General features: G+C 35.1%; 3 protein-coding genes across 3 annotated transcripts; 2 read left to right on the top strand and 1 right to left on the bottom strand.

The window, feature by feature from the left end:
- Positions 1-3,726, top strand: LOC124824972 (trichohyalin-like protein). Its single transcript, XM_047297500.2, has 3 exons — positions 1-1,157; positions 1,242-1,364; positions 2,105-3,726. Exons 1-3 carry the CDS (start codon positions 585-587, stop codon positions 3,461-3,463), a joined length of 2,055 nt encoding a protein of 684 aa, XP_047153456.1. The 5' UTR covers positions 1-584; the 3' UTR covers positions 3,464-3,726.
- A 904-nt stretch (positions 3,727-4,630) lies between these two features.
- On the bottom strand, positions 4,631-10,598 carry LOC124824971 (bifunctional nitrilase/nitrile hydratase NIT4A). The gene is made up of 5 exons (XM_047297498.2): positions 10,385-10,598; positions 10,040-10,219; positions 6,343-6,636; positions 5,433-5,714; positions 4,631-4,871 (listed from the first exon to the last, which is right to left on the bottom strand). Exons 1-5 carry the CDS (start codon positions 10,527-10,529, stop codon positions 4,720-4,722), a joined length of 1,053 nt encoding a protein of 350 aa, XP_047153454.2. The 5' UTR covers positions 10,530-10,598; the 3' UTR covers positions 4,631-4,719.
- A 2,958-nt stretch (positions 10,599-13,556) lies between these two features.
- LOC148201691 (WUSCHEL-related homeobox 8-like) lies at positions 13,557-14,615 on the top strand. Its single transcript, XM_088108933.1, has 3 exons — positions 13,557-13,583; positions 14,072-14,351; positions 14,458-14,615. Exons 1-3 carry the CDS (start codon positions 13,557-13,559, stop codon positions 14,613-14,615), a joined length of 465 nt encoding a protein of 154 aa, XP_087965059.1.

Below are 14,615 nucleotides of genomic sequence, written 5' to 3'. Positions count from 1 at the left end.
TTGGATTGGAGGCATGGAGGTTTCCTTGAACCTAGAAGTTTTATGTAACACAAACACAACACATGCACGTTCCTGATTGAAAGCACATGCAGGTCACGTGTGTGCCACGTTGTCTCTTCTTTTTAAGTGGGTTTTCCAATGACCAATAGACTGTGTGCGCCCTTCCCTCTCACAGGATTTCCCTCACCTTTTTCTTTCCCTCTCACACACTCAATTTCTCTCACCAAACTCAACTTAAAGCTTCTTCTGCGGTTCGTTTAGTTTCTTTTCCATCAAAAACGTATCTTTCCATTTTTTGACATGTTCCTACTTTCCCTGCTCATCAACCTCCTTTAGCCATTCAAAATAATAGGAGTGGAAGAAGAAGAAGGAACATAAGCACAAGCACAAGCATAAGGAGAAAGAAAGCTAGAAAGAAGATCTTTGATGACCCACTTTGCTAAATTCAAGGCCAAATAGTCTAATGTCTATTTTAGCATTGAAAAAAGAGAGAAGATGATGATGCTGACCACAACTGGCACCTAGCTTCAAGGAACTTTGTGCACTTAGCGCGCACACACACACACTCACTCTACACATACTGCATGCCATGCCCTTATCTCGAATCCTCATGTGAATCTCGCACACCCGGGATTATCGGGTACCTCAAACTCCTTCACACAATTCTCATCACCATGCCCTCGTGTCATAACACCAACAACAACCTCAACCTCAAAGAAGGTCTCACACAGAACCACAGCAAGACTAGGAAACGAGGTTGCTCCTCCTCCTCTTCCTCATCTCTTGTCAGAAGATACCGTTTCAAGAGGGCCATTTTGGTTGGGAAGAAAGGAGGGTCCAGCACCCCAGTTCCCATGTGGAAGACCAAAACAACTTCTCCTTCTCTTCCTACACACCACACCAAGCCTTTGCATTCTTCTGCCTCCATGTTACCCTCCTCCAAGGACAGGGAGCTTTCTGTGTCAGCCAGGAAACTCGCTGCTACACTCTGGGAAATCAATGATTTGCCTCCTTCCCGGCTCAAGAAGGAGTTCGAGGTTGATCAAATGAGAGGCTGCAAGGAGAAGGGTAGAGGCAGAGAGAAAGGTTCGGGGTTGTCCAGATCGGGCTTTTTGCGGTCACAGATGTCAGATCCATCGCATAGTCCTGCCTCTGAGGTAAATTCGTGTTAAAGTTCTGTTTTTTCCTTATGTTGCTTCATTGGGTGTGGCGTGATTTTTGGGTTGCCTCTGTTCGTGCAGAGGATGAAGGGTCTTGAAGGGGATAGCTGCAAAAGAAGAGTGTCGGGGTTTTCTCATCAGCTTCTGTCGGGTGATTACTATTTGGATGCTCTGGATGCTCACAGCAATGATAATTTAATTGAGGTAAAGAGTGAATTTATCAGACTAATTGGAAATTTGGTAAGCATAAGTTGTTGGTCATCGTTTTCACAAAGTTCTTCCGGTTGTGTTTATTTATTATTTTAATTGGGGGGTTTATTTCATGGACCACATAGAAGATAGGTAGATTATGTAAGGATCCAATTTCAAGACAAGACATGAGACTAGAGTCCTTTATTGGAAGTGCGGGATTTTAGTGTGGGGTTTATTAGGCTTTGGGCTCTCCTAGACGTGAGACTTTTTGTTGTGTAGTTCATTCTTATCAATTGGTATGTGGGGATGTGGTGAGGTGTGGGGTTCATAAGGACTTGGATTTTCTCACTAGCTTTTGGTGTGATTCTCCCAACCCTCTTATCAATACAAATTGTGCCCATGATGTCTTTTAAATTGTTTACAAGGATTCTGTCTTAAAATATAGTGAATTGTCTGAACTTTCAAGTTACAACGATGAACTTACTGCTCCTAAATTGGAAATCACAAGTTTAAAGATTAGACTGTTATTGTTCATTTTGAACCTTTATTTTATGCCCTTTACATGGTCTCCTGTATCTAGATTAGATATTTCAGATTTTCATTTCAATTGAAATAGTAACGACAAGAAACTTTAGATATAGATCTGATTAATTAAATAATTTATAATTTTGTTGCACATATCGGTGTTTTGTTCTTTTGCTTCTGTTGGTGGGAAGGATGAAACTGAACTATGTTGAAAAGTTGAAACGCAGGAGGTGGAAAATCAGTTAAAAAGCGAGAAGAATCGTGGCAAACGCAGTGGTGGTGTTAAGAACCGTCTGAAGGAAGCTAGAAGTGGATTATCTACATCGAAGAAGCTTCTGAAGGTGTTAAATCAAATGTGCCTTAGAGAGCAGCAAGCATCAAGCATGCCCCTTGTCTTGGCTCTGGGGAGTGAGCTTGATCGAGTGTGCCACCAAATTGATCAATTGATCCAAGAACAGCGTTCAAACCAGAACGATATGGAGTATGTCATGAAGCATTTCGGAGAAGAGAAGGCTGTTTGGAAAAGAAGAGAACGAGAAAGGGTTCATGATGCCATAAAGCATGTGGCAGAAGAGCTTGCGGTGGAGAAGAAGTTGAGAAGGCAAACTGAACGGTTGAACAAGAAGATTGCCAAAGAGATGGCCAGTGTAAAAGCTTCCCATTTGAAAACATCCAAAGAGCTTGAAAGGGAGAAGCGTGCAAAGGAGATTCTGGAGCAAATTTGTGATGAACTGGCTAGAGGCATCGGGGAAGATAGAGCACAGGTGGAGGAACTGAAAAGGGAATCGGCTAAAGTTCGCGAGGAGGTAGAGAAGGAAAGGGAAATGCTTCAGTTAGCTGATCTCTTACGCGAAGAGAGAGTCCAGATGAAGCTTTCAGAGGCTAAGTATCAGTTTGAGGAGAAGAATGCTTTCCTGGAAAAGCTGAGGAATGAGCTTGAGGATTATGTGAGGACTAAAGATGGACAAAATGAGGATGTTTCTCCAGAATGTAAAAATATCAAGGATCTTGAGTCTTATTTCAACAATGTCTGTAGGGGATTCCAGAATGCAGAGAAAGAGGATGATTCAGATGTTGAAAACGATGTAGGACAAGGAAGAGATGATGACTCAGATGATAGTGATCTCCATTCAATTGAGTTGAACATGGATGATGCCAGCAAAGGCTACAAGTGGAGTTTTGCGAGTGAAAATGATGGTCAAGACAAGAGATTTTCAATTGAAAAAGAAAGTATAGGGAGAAAGTCTTTCTCTGAGAAAATTCAGTGGGGAAGTATTTGCTTCAACAAGGGAACTTCAAGTGGTAGGAAGAGGGATTTTTCCATAAATATTCAGGAAGTTTCTGATCATTTTGATCCTGATAGGTCGATTGAATTTCTCTCACAAGCTCGGATACAAGAAGATAAGGATGAAACTCAAAGCAAAAGGTCAATTAAGGGGCTCCAAGACTCTATCTCATGTGCTAATTCTGATAAGATAACTGGTAGACTATTAACTTTGCAGTGTGCTGGTGGAGAAGCTGGGGAAAAAGGTCTTGCCCTGGAGGATGACAATTTGAAGCAAGAAATTGCAGGAGAAAAGTCTTGATGTTGAGAATTTTGATAGTGGTAGTGAGTAACTTATTATCACAGATAGCTTCTACTATATCTGTTCTAAACTGTAAATGCTGTCTTTGATGAGTTAAATATGTTCAAGGCTCTTATATCATTGTTATGTGTGGTAATTGTTAAAGCCAGAGCAAGAAAAAAAATGTACATACTGAATAGAGTCGCATACTGCAGTTTTGTGCTAGTTAGTACTAGCTTTACTGGCATTTGATGTACAAGTAAATGTTCCTATTTGAATATTCAGCCGACATATCTATAAAAGAAAAGAAAGAATCTAATTTGAACAAGTTGTTAATAATCCACCAGGACGAAAATTGCTGGCAAACAATGTCATTGTCACACATGGAATTTAATTTTCCTCAGTTCCAAAAGGAAATAATGGAGGCTTTTCGGCTTGACATTAAAACAAATGAGATAAGAACAAAGAGTCTGCTGCTAAAAACTATTCTGGGGACACAATTATACGTTAGAGAGATGCATAGTTGTGATTTAAATGAAACAGTACTGGCCGTGACAGCGTGACGGATAACATTATCATTGGATACTTCCAACTCCAACAATTCAAATATTTGAATTCTGTACCCTGTGTTGCCTCTGTTTGGAACTTTGAATCAACCATCGTGTGGTGGGCCATGATGGATATTATTTGACAACAACGGCTTTAACTTTTCCAAAACAAACGTTTCCAGTATTAATGGGTTCCTAGCACCTTCTTCTGTTCATATTAATTGTGCTACTATTTCTTGAAAGTATACATGATGATTTATCACCACATGGTAAACTTTATGTGGATCAAAGAATCGTAGGCACTCAAAGGAATCTGTTTAGTAACATGCTTCTGTTCTGCCACTTTCTATTGTTTGTTTATGGAAGTGAAAAAAAAATGCGTGTTAACGAATTAATAGAGAAAGAACACATTAAATATCAAGCATAAAACTAATTTCAACCAAAATAATTTTATAAAAACTTTTTGGTTCGAGCAAAAGTACTTTTATAGAAAGGCTCTCTTTGTACACAATTGTTTAACATTCATTTTAGTTTTTTTTTTTAAAAGCTGAATTTTGAAAACCTTATTTTGGTGTCTGAATTTATCCTTTTAATGTCGCCATATAAACCAAACCAAAATGCAAGAGCTTACAGTACAAGCTAAAGCCCAAACAACTTCCATATATGAAACACAAACGTTAAAATACAAAGGGGTCAGGTTCAGAAGTTGCTGAGCATGAAAGAAAGACACTACTTGGTGTTGTCCTCAATTTTTTTAGATGTTGATGTAAAAGTGACTGGATTCGTTGGATGGTCCTTTACAGTCAAGCTAAGCACTTCTGGCCTTGAATAGTGTCCAACCACATCAAAATCGAACTTAGCTCTTGCTATTTCTCCAAGATCTGTTCAAAATTTTCAAGAATCACAGCGTTAATAGCTTTCAATAACCAAAGAGAAAGAAAGTGGTCACACAGAGAATATCTTAACCAATCAAAAACAAGCTCAGCAAATTCCAGAATGAAGAGTTTGAGGGAAAAAAGTGAAATACTATGGAAGATTGAAGAAGTAATTATTATTACTATTATTATCAGTTAGTTACAAATCAATCTCACTGCCCACCTAATACCTCAAACCCTTTATTTATACTAGGGGAAAGAGACATTCTGTTAGATTTATAGTAGTTAAAAGAGGTAAAATAAGTAAACAAAATAGGGTATCCCTTTGCTATTGTTATAGAGTTATAGACATTGTTATTTATATATTGTCTAACTACCATCCTTTCTAATTATCTTTCTAACTATACTATATAGACATTGGTATAGAATTATAGGGTATCCCTTTGCTGTTTTCTTTTGGTACATACCTTTAAAACCCTTGTTCCCCAACAAAAACATCATCAAAGAAAGTAATACTCTTCTGAGCATTGTAAGACAATGGAAGCAGCTGGAGTAAACATGACATACCAAGGTCTGCTGAGATTAGTGCCTCCCCATCATAATTTGGTCCAGCCAGAATAGCCCCTGATGGTGATATAATGACACTACCCCCAGCACATACAACAGAATCAGGTGTCAGGTCCTCTTCTGTGCCAGCAAAAACATACTCTGGAGGGGGAGGGTAATCCCTTCTCCTACAGAACTGGTTTGCTGACAAAACAAAACATCCACCTTCAAGTGCAATGTGGGTCATTGATGCTTGCCACACATCCCTGGCATCAGCTGTAGGAGCACAGTATATCTCTATACCTATTGCATGGAGAATTAATTAGAATGTCTATGTACAAATGAGATCTAATCATGAATTGTCATGATTAAAATTATTCACTGTTGCAATAGATACTCTAAAAGTCATACTTTTTAAAGCTTAATTTCTATGCAATCATAGTGTTAAAACTTTGACTATGTTAGCCAATAAAAAATCACAGTCAGTGTGTTTTTAAGCTAATTAGGGTAATAGTCAGCAAACTTATCATACATAATTTGTTATTGGATGACAGAGTAAATATTCTTTACACTGTCAGTGGATAGATTATTTTCTCTATTTTAAATTGGTTGACAGTGAAACATCTTTACATTAACAAATCCCCAAAGCATTAGAAAAAGCATAAGAACAGTGTAAAAGTCTTTCACTCTATCATCTGATAACAAATCGTCATGGTAAATTTGTTGATTTTAATAGTAACTATGTTAAACATAGTAGCAAAAATAATTTCTAATTAGATGATACTGTAAAAACTTTTTTTACACAAAACATGATAGCACACTATACTTGTGAAGAACCAGTCCCAATACAAGAAAAAGCACCTTTAAACGCTCTTCTTTAATGCTACAACACTGAGTGTAACAAGAAGATAGAAAACTAAAGAACTCCAACCTTTGGCATACATTGCAGTCCTTAATAGTGGCATCCTGTTTTCCCAACAAATGGCAGCACCTATCTTTCCAATGGGAGTTTCGAACACGGGAATGGTTGATCCATCCCCAAATCCCCAGATAATCCGCTCCAATGCCGTTGGCATGATTTTCCTGTGCTTTCCCAGGTAATGACCTTGAGAATCAAAGAATAGAACGGTGCAATAAAGTGTGTAGCCATCCCTCTCTATCACACCCATCACTAAATGTACTTTATACTTGCCTGCCATTGTTGCTAATCTATCAACTTCAGGACCTACAACAATTCAACATTTGTTAATGGAAACACTAACTTGGATCTTTAAAACTCAATGAGTAATATTTACAGGGACATGGTTTTTTTGAAATATTGTCATTCAAAATCAACGAGTAATAATTTCAGGACCTACAACGATACAAAATTTGCTAATAACTTCAGGGACTTGGGTATGTTGAAGAATTTTACTACTAATAATTTTTGTTAAGACTTTTATGACTAAGATTTTGTTGTATGAATTTTATTGGAGTTGTATATACCAATTTAAAAGATTTGAAAGGACATGGTTTTATAATATTTGAAATTATTGGTAATCCAAGGGGGAGAAGCAAAACGAGATCTTCACTAAAGGACCATGAGCCAACCATACAAATGTGATTGGCAGACCCAAAATCTTATATGTTTTTCAATTAACAAATTTCCCTTTTAAGTATCCTCCATTGATTTAATACCATTTATTGGGAATCTAATGGGAAAAACGACGAGAAATCTTCACCAATGTACTATGAACCAACCACACAAGTGTGTTTGACACCATCATAATAAAAGATCCTTGAGGCATTAAGTTTGAGAGTTTTCTTCAGTTATATGTTTCTCAACTGACAATCTGCCGTTCAATGTGTCCTTCATTGTACTTGTTTGAGCTTATTAGAAATTGAAGTGGAAGAAAGAGATTCACTCACGAATCATGATGAGAACCTTGGGAGGTTGTTCCAAGATGTGGACTGGTTTAACATATGGATTTTCTCCGTGCTTTAGTTTTGATAGCACGAAACTTTGTTAGATATCTTAGATTATTAGATATCTTATATTTATCTTTTATTATAAATAAAGTACCTTATATGTATTTTCTACATAAGGGAAATTAATTTCATACATAGTTTTTCATTATATTCTTAACATGGTATTAGAGCCATTGTTGGAACCCATCCTAGCGAAATTTGTTGTTTGTTGGACATATTGTTCCGCCCGCTATCAGCGTGAGAGGGATGGTTGGAAGTCCCACATTGATTAGAGATAAGACCAATTTACAATATATAAGTGGGTGTGAACCTCCTTTTATAAGCCAGTTTTATGAAGTTAAATTAGGCTTAAAGTCCACTTCTTAACATATATCTAGAGCCTAAGGTTCTTTTGAAAATTTTTCCAACCGATTGAAGTTTGCACTATGGGTTTAACCTATATTTCTTTCATTATAAAGTACTCTATATGTATTTTCTACACAAGGAAGATTAATCTCATGCATAGTTTTTCACTATATTCAATAATAAAATTATAATACATAGTTTTTCAATATATTCAATAATAAAATTATAACTCTGTGAATATTAACTCAGTAAAAATTATTTTTAAGGTTCCTAGATAGTCTCATAGTATCATACTGTCTACTCTACATCAGATTGTGACTTCCTTCATCTATCATTTGAGAGTCTTCCTACTTGACTTCAAGTTCAGCGGTGGGAGCATGGTTCATGTGACATCTCCACTGGTTTAGGCGATATTATGCAAGTTAGTTATGACAGTTATTTCAGTATAAATAAGACCTTGTATTAACTGTTTTAACCAATCTGAGAGTTCAGAGTTTACTTAGAGAGAAACTTTGAGTTGTAATCTTTATTTAATAGTGAATTTCTCACTATAGACATAAATTGAATTTCGTTAATACTTCAACTGAACCACATTATTTTCTTTGTGTTTCTTGTATAACCATCTAGTTGTTTTTCGTGGGTTTTCTCTGATATTGTGTTGTTCTTTTGTGTTGTAGACGGTCTAGTGAGCTTGTTTGAGCTATTTCCACAACAAACTAAAAAAAAGAACTACAAATTGAAAGGAACTCAAAACGACCACACACGTGAGTTTGACATTATACACAACCCAAAACCCAAGGTATTATTAATTTTGTGGGTTTTCTTATTTATATATTATTCAACTCGTCTATCTTTATCTATTGTGCAACTTCCTATTCACATTACACTCAAATAAAACAACTATATGAATTTAAAAAAAGAATTCAAAATTTCTAGAGGTAGTGAAAAAAAATCAAGGTTAAAACAAAGTAAGACTAATACAATATTTTCAACCTTTTAATAGGTAAATCTTTATAGACACCCTGTTCTCACGTATTCTGGGATGATTCATGCAACGAAAAACCTATATTTGATTCCACCGTGTGCAAAAACTCGCTGAACCAACGAGTATTGGGAAGGATTAGTTTTTAACCTAGTAGGTTAGGGAAAACTGGTAGTAGATCAAAAATAAAATCCTCTTTTCCTTAATATTTTTTTTGCTTTAGTTCTTAGGCTTAAACAACCGTTTGAAAAACTTATGCTTATGTCAGTAATATTGAAGATATAGATAATAATTCAGTAATTAGTTAATTGGAAATTCATCATAACTATTTTGCGAAGAAAGTTATCAAATAATGCATGATTGTTTATATAATGTAATGACAGAAAGAAAAATCTAATAACCGATAAAGAAAGAGAATAAAGGAAAAGCAATACCAGCAAATTTCATTGTAAGGAACAATACATGTAATTGACAATTGTAAATATCATTAATATGCATACCAAACATAAATACTAAATGATAATTCCAATTAAATCCAAATAAAATTTAAATAATCTCAAAAATTAATTCAACATGTTTATTTTAAAATAAAAACTCAAATAGGCAAATACATCTTAAATTTAAAAGAACATGCTAATTGAGAGATTTTGATTTTGAGAGAAAAAAAAAAGTGAAGGAGAAGGAGAGCTCGAGATATTGAAACTGTGAGAATGTGTGTTTCCTCACCCCATTTATTTTAATTGTGTTGGGCTTGGTATTTTTGGTCTCTATATTTGGTGATCTTTTATTTTTTAATCGATGTGATCCTTGTATTTTTTAAATAGACTCATCCTTAGATAGTTTTATTTAGAAGAAGATGAATTGACATCTGCTAAAATAATCACCCGTTATTTTTCAGGTGTTTTTGTTCAATCCAAGTTTATTGTTCAATCTCAAGGGTGTGATATAAGAGGAATGGCGCTAACTTTGATTAGGTTCAATTTCTCTGCCTTGAGAAAAAAAAAAGAAAGAAGAAGATAGAAACACGAAGGCAGAAATTTAGCAGTAATCAGATGTCAGTTACAGACACAGTAACATCAAACATCTGATAAATACAATTTCAACATAAATATGCTAATCATTGGACCTTTTTTCTCTCATGATCAATTCTTAAACCTGGAAACAAAATGTGAATGTTTATCTAATATATCATGTCTTGGAGTTTCAACTTGATTCAGGTGTCCAAAGTGAATGCAAATAAGTTTTTTTTTTCCTATCTGTTTTATAGTGATTAGTTTCAACATAAAGAAAGTTAGCAACTGAACTGCAACGAGTGTTTGATCTTAGGCCTTACCAGGCACATCAATGGCTGCAGAATGATACTTGCGAAACTCTTCTCTTCCCTTGGCCGTGCGATTTCCAATAGAAACCCCAAAATCGGAACCACGCGGGTACCCTCCCACAAACGCTTCTGGAAACACCACAAGCTGGGACCCATGCCCTACGGCTTCACCCAACAACCTTTCTGCCTTATCTGCACACAGAAATCACCAACCAATTTAATTTCCCAATAAATTACATAACTTCTCGAATCCGGAGCACCCCAGATGGCGCTTTCAACACAGAAACACGAAAAGAAAGGAAATTTGAGAAGAAAGAGAAAAAGGGGTAACGGATGAAAAGGGAAGAGTAGAAGGACCTAGAGTGGCTGGAGTGTCGTAGAAGATGGTGGAAGCTTGAATAACGGTGGCTCGAACAGTGGGGGCGTTGAAATCCGAAGCCATGTCAACTTCGGCGAACAGAGGCCCTTCGTTTATGGTTGGCTCTGTTGTTACGAGCGCCATCTCTTTCACAGCTTCACAACACTCTCTTCTGATCCTCTCTACTTCTTGTTTCAACCATCACGATCCTTCTTTTCTTATGGAACTTCAATTATTTCAAAAAACAACTTTTTCTTTTTGGTTAAAAGTTTAAAATCTTCTTGCTAGCCTCATTTCTTAATTAGGAGAAAATATTTAATGCAAATCCCTCCTAACCATTAACACCACAATTTTCAAAATAAAAGTAATTAAAATTTTATAGAAGTATGAAATTATATTAAAAAATAATTATATAATATCGTAATTTTTCTAATTATCATTACAAATAAATTTAATTTATTTACACTTTTATAAATAAAATAAATATTGTGATTAGATATATAAAGAAAGAAAAATAATATAATAAAATCATAAGTATTATATATATTTAAAGTTTTAGAGTTTCTATTTAATTATGTACTGTATTCGTTTAGGTTGAAAATATTTTTTTTAATTATTTATTTGTAGCAATTGATTCAATAATTTTTATATTTTAAATTTCTTTTTGTTAAATTAATATTAATAATGTTAATAGAATTATATTTAAAAAATCTAAGGAAAGTTTATGGGTTGGTCTATAAGGCTTTGGATATATTTGATTACGTAGGCTTTTGTAATAATATTTTTTTTTGTTTTGTGGATTTTTTTTTATCCCAACCTATCTAAACTATGACCAAATCATATTATATGGACCTATTTGATAGGTCTAATAAAGGGAAAATGTAACATCCCAATATCTCACGCTGGATAATTCATAATTTATATATTGTAACATTACATTTACGGTAATATCCAGTAATCTCACACTTATAAATTCATAGTTAATATATGTCTACACATGTTTTAAACTCAAATTTCAACTATGAACTCATAAATATAATTCGAATTCTTCTAACTTATTCTTCTGTCTCTCTCTTCATTGGCACTGGATCTGACGACATTCCTTCATCTGCTCCCGTATAACATCACGCATTATACGATCATCGCATTCACATGCACACACAAGTAAGGGTGAGCTAACATGCAACAAATCATTTATAAAACATGTATAATTACCTCGATATAAACATCATATAATAATTATGTTCGACACCCTCATACCACAATTCCTATTAGATACTCGTCTCACAATACCCAATAGACACCACAATACCCAATAGACACTCATCCGGATGATACGTTGATGAGCGGTCACGGGAGGTTATGCACTTGTAATGACTTCTACTTCTTTTTACAAATACACTTTCAAAATACTTCATACCATTCACAAGGTTAATCCCCTCACTATGTCCAAAACCGGCACATAGACCAGGACCTCCTGCTCCTCTCACCACATAATTCATCCCTCTCTACTTGAGACTAGATGATTATTAGAGTATCAGGATAACCTCCAACTACGGGACCCTCAACATCAACATATACACAAATACCATAATATTACTGAATCTCTCCACGAGACTCATGCCATACTCATTTTCCTCAACTCACATTATACCCCTACAAAATCTCCCCATAATACTCATAACATGTTCAGATGCATAAATTCAAATGCAATATAATAAAATACAATCATCGCATAAATCACACAAACTCAATATATTGCATAATAATTTAACAGTACTCAATCTGTTCAATAGGATTTAAGTTAAAAACTTGTCGAGTAGACTTCCAGGAAAGAGAGGTGCGTCACAATGGACAACTTAAGTACCAAGTCTTTCCTTAGCCAAAGTGTTCCTCAATTAGTTTTTAACAAATTTCTTATTTACAGATTCAAAACAACATCATATAATATTTATACCGAATTTCAACATAGATAAACATACAGTAAACATTAACAATATTCACACAGAATTTCAATATATGAATAGTAATAAAATAATACTAAATCATAATATAAAAGCATAGAACTATTAAATCATAAAAAAATAAACATAGAAAGGTTAGCTCCCCTACCTCTATTCCAGACTTAATCTCCTGCTCCGAATTTGTTTCCCCGAAACCCTTCAGAACCTCTACTCTTCTTGCAACTAAAAATTTCTCCCTAACTCTTTCTTCTCTATTTCTCAAGCTCTCACTTGATTTCTCTTCTCTTGGTGCAGAATAACCTTCCCTCCCATGGCTATTTATAGTAAAAAAAAATTTACTATTCATTAATATTTTAATATTATTTATTATTTTAATATTATTTAAAAATAATATTTCAATCATTTTCTCACCAAATCTGATCCTAATTTCTATCTACTACTTTCTTCCATGCTAAGGAATCCAAATGCTGAAAATTTATTTTTACTATTCACTTTTTACTATTTACTATTTACTTTTTACTATTTACTATTTACTTTTTACTATTCAATTTAAAAAAAAATTTACTAAATAAGTTACCAAAAATTTGAACCTCTCCTTCTAAAATTACTATAATTTTATATCCAAAACTTACATTTTTCTATCCATTAAAATTATTATTATTAATAAAATACTAAAATTTACTATTATAAATATTTTTCATGGGTCTTACATTCTCCCCAACAACAAAAATTTTCGTCCTCGAAAATTCGACACTTCAAAAATAAATTGGGATAAGAATGTTTTACATCATCTTCTAATTCCCATGTATAGTCACCTGTTTTCCTATTCCAAACCACTCTGACTAAGTTGACATTTCTCCAAACCATTTTATCATATGACCTTCTATACCGAATGGTTAAATTTTTTTTTTTTTTTTTTTTTTTTTTTACCGATACTATTGAAGCCTCCGGTATGCATGACCGGAACTGTGGGCACAGTGAGATTTTGGCTATATAAGGAGGAGCGAACCGCGTTGAGCGACACTTTGAGGCGTTGCGATTTTTGAGTGTGTGAGAGAGTGTGAGATCTTCTAAGTGAGAGAGCTTTCGAGCGATCCTCTGGGTGTGAGTGAGATCTAAGCGCTGAGAGTTCTGAGTGTGAGAGCTTGTGGGATTAGAACGACTGAGTGTGATAGATCGGAGAGCCTTTCGGCAAGCTTCAATCTTTATGTTCCAGGGCTTTGCTCCGCCTCGAGTAAGTACTTCTTTTCTCTTATCTTTTCCTTTCCTTTACCCAGCTTCTCCTTCTTCTTTACTTCTTGCTTCTTTTCTTTCCTTTCTTCTTCTACTATTTTTCATTTTTTTATTAACTAAAACTAAGAATACACTGTCTTAACAAAGATAAGGGTATATCGGCTGGAAACCAGACGTTAATCTCCCTTCGTTTGAAGGTATGGCAGAGACAATCGGGTAGAACAACGCCACGTACCCCATAAAAATGAAACTTTAGAAAAAGAAAACTTTATATGTATGCACAAAATGGACACGAACGTAGATCCGTTTAGGAACATTTGCGAGGACCGTGAAACAGATCTATTTTTGGACATTGAGACTTCAAAAATTGGACAATGAAAATTGAACTAACAAGAAGAAGCAAAATAAAAAAACTTAACTTAAATTGGAACCTGACTTCACTGTAATAAATCTTTTTACTTTTACTTTACTTTATGCACAAAAACTTAGAAAATGGATATGGAAGCCAAGACAGTTTATAAACGATGGCGATCTACCCCGGAACAAGTTGGAATCTTGCTGAACATCTACAACCATGGGATCATTAATCCTAGTCGAGATCAAGTTCGCGAGATTACAGGACGACTCCAGGAGTACGGGGAAGTCGGAGAATACAGCGTCTATTGTTGGTTTCAAAACCATGGAAATCGGGTGAAGAATCGAGGCTGGCAACAAGACGTCCCTAGTACATCGGGACCTTCATTTTCCCTTATCCCTTCGTATATGTATGGTAAATCTTCTTTCCTTTCCTCTTCTTTCCCTTTATTTATTTTATATGTTTAATTTGTTATTGATTTTATTTATCTCTAACTACAATTATTTTTGCAATACCGTAGATCCTTCATGGGTACTTCCACGGACTCCGAAGCTCTTAGATCTCTTTCCCATTCCCGCTATACGTAAAGAGGAAGGGAAAGTTACTCCACCTATGTTGTTTCGTACCCAAGCTCCTTCCACAGAGCTTTCTTTGAGGTTGTCGTTCGCCGATCAGTAG

This window comes from Vigna umbellata, chromosome 3, assembly GCF_029865625.1.
Source record: "Vigna umbellata cultivar VRB3 chromosome 3, Vumbellata_1.0, whole genome shotgun sequence".
Classification (NCBI taxonomy): Eukaryota; Viridiplantae; Streptophyta; class Magnoliopsida; order Fabales; family Fabaceae; genus Vigna; species Vigna umbellata.
Note: the sequence above shows the minus strand (reverse complement) of the source record. Positions and strands in the feature narration are given on the sequence as shown.

Bases quoted from the DNA above. Each gene is read 5' to 3' on its own strand.
- LOC124824971 (XM_047297498.2), bottom strand. From the start codon at position 10,529: ATGGCGCTCGTAACAACAGAGCCAACCATAAACGAAGGGCCTCTGTTC. The intron at 10,220-10,384 runs GTCCTTCTACTC...TTCTGTGTGCAG, and splicing joins CGACACTCCAGCCACTCTAG to ATAAGGCAGAAAGGTTGTTG. The intron at 5,715-6,342 runs GTTGGAGTTCTT...TCCATGCAATAG, and splicing joins GACTGCAATGTATGCCAAAG to GTATAGAGATATACTGTGCT.
- LOC124824972 (XM_047297500.2), top strand. From the start codon at position 585: ATGCCATGCCCTTATCTCGAATCCTCATGTGAATCTCGCACACCCGGG. The intron at 1,158-1,241 runs GTAAATTCGTGT...CTGTTCGTGCAG, and splicing joins CGCATAGTCCTGCCTCTGAG to AGGATGAAGGGTCTTGAAGG. The intron at 1,365-2,104 runs GTAAAGAGTGAA...GTTGAAACGCAG, and splicing joins GCAATGATAATTTAATTGAG to GAGGTGGAAAATCAGTTAAA.
- LOC148201691 (XM_088108933.1), top strand. From the start codon at position 13,557: ATGTTCCAGGGCTTTGCTCCGCCTCGA. The intron at 13,584-14,071 runs GTAAGTACTTCT...ACAAAAACTTAG, and splicing joins AGGGCTTTGCTCCGCCTCGA to AAAATGGATATGGAAGCCAA. The intron at 14,352-14,457 runs GTAAATCTTCTT...GCAATACCGTAG, and splicing joins TATCCCTTCGTATATGTATG to ATCCTTCATGGGTACTTCCA.